At 34.0% G+C, this 5,187-nt stretch overlaps 1 protein-coding gene across 1 annotated transcript; it reads left to right on the top strand.

The window, feature by feature from the left end:
* Positions 1-259: 259 nt before the first annotated feature.
* LOC143609323 (histidine kinase 5-like) lies at positions 260-4,883 on the top strand. Its single transcript, XM_077084105.1, has 12 exons — positions 260-1,009; positions 1,095-1,151; positions 1,241-1,468; positions 1,583-1,676; positions 1,841-2,047; positions 2,123-2,253; positions 2,341-2,390; positions 2,475-2,677; positions 2,775-2,878; positions 3,123-3,746; positions 3,831-3,998; positions 4,466-4,883. The coding sequence occupies exons 1-12, from the start codon at positions 296-298 to the stop codon at positions 4,592-4,594; spliced, it is 2,709 nt and encodes a 902-aa protein (XP_076940220.1). The 5' UTR covers positions 260-295; the 3' UTR covers positions 4,595-4,883.
* Positions 4,884-5,187: the final 304 nt, after the last annotated feature.

Raw genomic sequence — 5,187 nt, 5'->3', positions numbered from 1 at the left:
TTTTTGATTTCTAAAATATGAGAATCTTGAGTAGGATGGTTATAACCGTTGTAGGCGGATAGTATTATAATTTTTAAATTTATATAACATCTACAGTTCTTGAAGCCTTGTGTACATAAAAGGGCCAGCTTGGTCCACCATGGTTTCTTAGTGTGAAAGTTAGGTAGGGAAATATTGGGAATTTTGCTTATTACATTCTGATTACCGAATAATAATAACTTTTATTGATATTGATTTCATAAACTTTGAATTGCAGATCTCGATACTGGTTTTTTGTGATTTCGGTGTTGTTAAAATGGTGCATGAGATGGAGGATGAACATGTTAGTGACATGGAGGTTGAAGTGCTATCTTCAATGTGGCCGGAAGACATTGACGAAGCTGGAAAAAAGTTTAACGTAGAAAAGCCAGGTGTTCATGACAATATGTTAGATGATCTGGCCTTCGTTGAAGAACCTAGTATAGTTGATTTCAAACGATTAGTAGAACTTACGAGTTACAGTGAAAAAGGGTCGTCGCAGTTAGCGTATCTTGTTAAAAACTGGGAATATAAACAAGAAAATGCTATTAGACTTTTAAGGGAAGAGCTTGAAAACTTAAGCAAACAACAACGTCAAGTCGAGCTTAAGAAGTTAGAAATATATGAACAGCATCGGTTTGAAGAGGACTATGGAGGTGATAAGCGTCCTATTACTGTGTTGCATGAAGCTTATGAAATATTTCAAAATGTTCCCAGAAAAAGAAATGATGTTATTGTTGAAAATAAACAGTTAGAAATAGATGCCGAGTATGATACAGTTGCATACTGGAAGCAACAAGCTGTACAGATGGGAAAGTTGTTGGAAGAGAGTGTTCAAAGAGAACAGACACTTTTGGAGAGATTAGAGGAAAGTATTGAAAATCTCGAAAAACAATCTTCCCCTGTAGAAGAACTTTCCCAAATATTGAAAAGAGCCGATAACTTTTTACATTTTGTTCTTCAAAATGCACCTGTTGTTATCGGTCATCAGGTAACATTAAAGTTTTCGTTTCACTTTAATCTTATTTATTAACTTTTCATATGATCGATGATTGTTTTACTTATTTTACTTTTAGGATAAAGAGTTGCGGTATCGCTTCATCTATAATCATTTTCCAACTTTACGAGAAGAGGTTATATGATTATCTTTTAATAACAGGTCATTTGTTTTTCAGCCATGTTATTTCTTTTTATTTTACATGATTTATAAATTTTTGGCCAGGATATTATAGGAAAAACAGATGTAGAGATATTCAAAGGTGGCGGTGTAAAAGAATCACAAGACTTTAAAAGAGAAGTTTTGGAGAGAGGATTGCCAGCAAAGAGAGAAATTACTTTCGAGACCGAATTATTTGGAGCCAAAACATTCTTAATATACGTTGAACCCGTATTCAGCAAAGATGGAGAGAAAATTGGTGTAAATTATATGGGAATGGAAATCACTGATCAGGTGAGATATCGCGTGTTAATTGTTATACATTGAACTATGTTTGATTCTTGTTTCTAAGCTGTAAAGCAGCTTGTTTGGTTGTCAAAAGTAATTTATTTCTTAATCATGTTGCAGGTGAAAAAAAGAGAAAAGATGGCAAAACTTCGGGAAGAAATAGCTGTGCAGAAAGCCAAAGAGACGGAACTTAACAGAACTATTCATATTACAGGTTGGTAAGCTTTCTTTGCTTCAACCTTATTATGTATACTTTATGCTAGTTGTGCACAGAGAGTCCAGTAAGGTATTTAAAATAATGTAATAAGTAAACATTATAAGTGTCTGTATTTAAATCAAAGTTGATAAGATTTTATAACCAATATCAACTCTTTGCAGAGGAAACAATGAGAGCAAAACAAATGCTAGCAACAATGTCACACGAGATAAGATCACCATTATCAGGGGTCGTTAGCATGGCAGAAATTCTATCAACAACAAAACTTGATAAAGATCAGAAACAACTTTTGAGTGTCATGTTGTCTTCTGGTGATTTAGTCCTTCAACTTATTAATGACATTCTCGATCTTTCTAAAGTTGAGTCAGGTAAAGTCTGGTCCTTTATAATATGGTGTTTCATAATCAGTATTTATATATTTAATGTTTAAGGATTGCTTTCAGGAGTTATGAGGCTGGAGGCCACAAAATTTAGACCTAGAGAGGTAATCAAACATGTACTTCAATCTGCAGCAGCATCATTAAAAAAGATGCTAATTTTGGAAGGACACGTGGCAGATGATGTCCCATTGGAGGTTAGATTTTCACTATCAATACAAAAGTTTATTACTTTGCATTGCAAACATGTATATTGAGAAGAAAGGTTTATAATTAATTTCTAGGTTATTGGTGATGTTTTACGGATTCGACAAATTCTCACCAATTTAATCAGGTTTGACTTCAACACTTAAACTATTAAGTTATGATTTTATAATAATTTTTTAGGTTACCCATTTTTTGAATATTATTTGTGCAGCAATGCTATCAAGTTTACTCCTCAAGGAAAAGTTCAGATTAAGCTTTATGTGATAGCAGACCCGTACCCTGAACGCCAGCTGGAACCTAAGATAAATGAAGATGACTCAGCAAAAAATGGACACGAGGATAATGAATCTCATTCACATGAAAGCGTTGTGTGGATATGTTGTGATGTTAAGGATACGGGGATAGGAATTCCAGGTACCTTTCAAACTTTTATTTTTCTCGTGTTGGCAGCTATTTTAGCTGTTTATCTTATTAAGATTTATAAATAATTTATTTTATTGTATTATGTCAGAAACTGCCTTGCCAAATTTATTCAAGAAATATATGCAAGCTGGTGCAGATACAGCTCGGAAATACGGTGGGACCGGATTAGGTTTAGCAATCTGCAAACAACTGGTAATGCTTTATAGGTTAAATTATTATGCGGTTTATTTGATATTGAATAATTGGAATCAAATGATCAGTACCAGACATTTTCCAAGTATTTAAGAAACTAATTGATAAAATCAAAACTGATAAACTGACAAAAATGATTAAATGACACTTTTATAAAATAAGAGAACCTCTTGAATTAAAATAAAATAATAGACATATATAATTTTATTTTACCTAAAACATTTTTTGTAACCTTTTACTACAGGTTGAGCTAATGGGAGGAAAACTCACAGTATCAAGCAAAGTTGATTGTGGGTCCACATTCACGTTCATTCTACCTCATAAAGTTTCACACGCGTGTGACAGCTCAGATGACACGGATGAATTTGTTGGCATGGCTGACAACGAGTCAACAGACGATGACATCAGTTGTGGCTTCTTCCAGTTCCAGCCTCACTCTTTGGGCTCTGTTTTTACCAACGGTTCTGGAAACGCACATAAAGTAAACAACACTAAAGATATCAGTTTAATCGACGATGATCTTTCCTGTTTTGACACCTCATCAGGACCTGAAAGTTCTTCAAAGTGTAATTCAGAGAATGAAAACACAAACCGCAAATCAGAAACACATAAAGTAAACACTAAAGAGAGTCATGATGATTTACCAATGGTTTCATGCTCACCTTCTGATGAGCATAGTTCTAGGAACATTCTAGAAGCTTCTAAATCAGAAACGAAACCTAAGATTCTTCTGGTTGAAGATCATGTGGTGAATATTATGGTGGCACGTAGGATGATGAGGCAGTTGAATCAAGATATGGATGTTGTTAATAATGGAGCGGAAGCTGTACAAGCGGTTGATCGTTGCAATTATGATCTCATTCTCATGGTACTTTCTTCATTTTATTAAATTTAATTACCATATAATAGCAATATGTTTGTTGATTTTTCACTGTTTTTGCGTAATGTGCAGGATGTATGCATGCCTGTAATGGACGGGCTTGAAGCTACAAGGCTAATTCGGTCATTTGAGAAAACGGGTAATTGGGACGAGGCAAGAAAGGCTGGAGTTGAGCTGGAAGATTCTCATTCATATGATCAAATAGTAAAAGGGCCCAGAAAAAGAATTCCCATTATTGCAGTAAGTACTTTTACTTTATAACCACTGAAAATGGCCTTTTGGAACTGCAGTAGCATCTGTTAAATATTTCAGTTATTTTGTAAATAAGGGTAATTTGTCAAGCACATCATAAGAAGCTGCAACTTTAATATAGATATTAAGAGTCAAATGTCTAAAATGCCCTTCTTTTAAAATAATATCCACATGTATATCTTGTACTTTTCAAAAGTTCACACATAATAGATTCTAGGCCTTTTCAGTGTTTGGTAGAGCTTGAAACAATGAAATATTAGTGTAATAAGTTTGGGGTATGAACATGAATGTATATACATGATTACAAAAATACTAGCATTACAATAATAATTTAATTTTTCATCTAAGTATGATTTAGGAGGTTTTATGCATTAAAAATACAGTTTGGGCGACTTTGCGCCTACTTGTTATCTTGTTGACGTATATGACTAACGAAACTTGATGGTGTTGACCAGATGACTGCAAATGCAATGTCGGAAAGTGCAGAAGAGTGTTTTGCGAATGGTATGGACTCATTTGTAACAAAGCCTGTTACTCTTCAAGGTTTAAAACAATGTCTTGAACACTATGTAGGAGTGATATAACATCACCCTGTAAATATATATATGAATGTGCATGTATAGAAATGTGAATGTGAGTTAGGAAAGTTTTGTAATCTATGTTTGGTCTTTTTCTCGTCCTCTTGCTTTCTTCGTCTCAGTTTACTTTCTCTTTTCTTCGTGAACGAGTATTATTTTCTAGAGAGTTGATATAGGGACGTGTTATTGTAGAAGTTTTTATTTTAGCTTAGCAATAAGCAGGACGGTTTTTATGGTTATGGCTCAAGCACCGAGGACACGTTAGGTACCATTCAAGTTAAATATTTGTAGTTAAAGCAGGAACTAGTAGCTAATGGTTCAAACAGTTGAAGACTCTTTGCGAATTAGTTTTTATTTTTTTTTGTATAATGGATCGGTATTCTTGTTTGGACAAATATGTATTATTTTCCACCATTTATGAAAACATGTAAGGAAGCAAAGTTACCGAACTACTTTAATCTTAACTGTAATCATGTTACTTGGCCTCTTCTGGTACTTCTACTAGCTCTTTTCAGTTACTTCATCTATTTCGGTACTCAACCTTTAGGGGTTGTTTGGCAATCTTGTTTTGAACCATTAAGAGGCCTGACTAATTAAGA

This window comes from Bidens hawaiensis, unplaced genomic scaffold, assembly GCF_021521415.1.
Source record: "Bidens hawaiensis isolate Kalapana, Puna unplaced genomic scaffold, B.hawaiensis_p1.1 tig00419544_1, whole genome shotgun sequence".
NCBI lineage: Eukaryota > Viridiplantae > Streptophyta > Magnoliopsida > Asterales > Asteraceae > Bidens > Bidens hawaiensis.
Note: the sequence above shows the minus strand (reverse complement) of the source record. Positions and strands in the feature narration are given on the sequence as shown.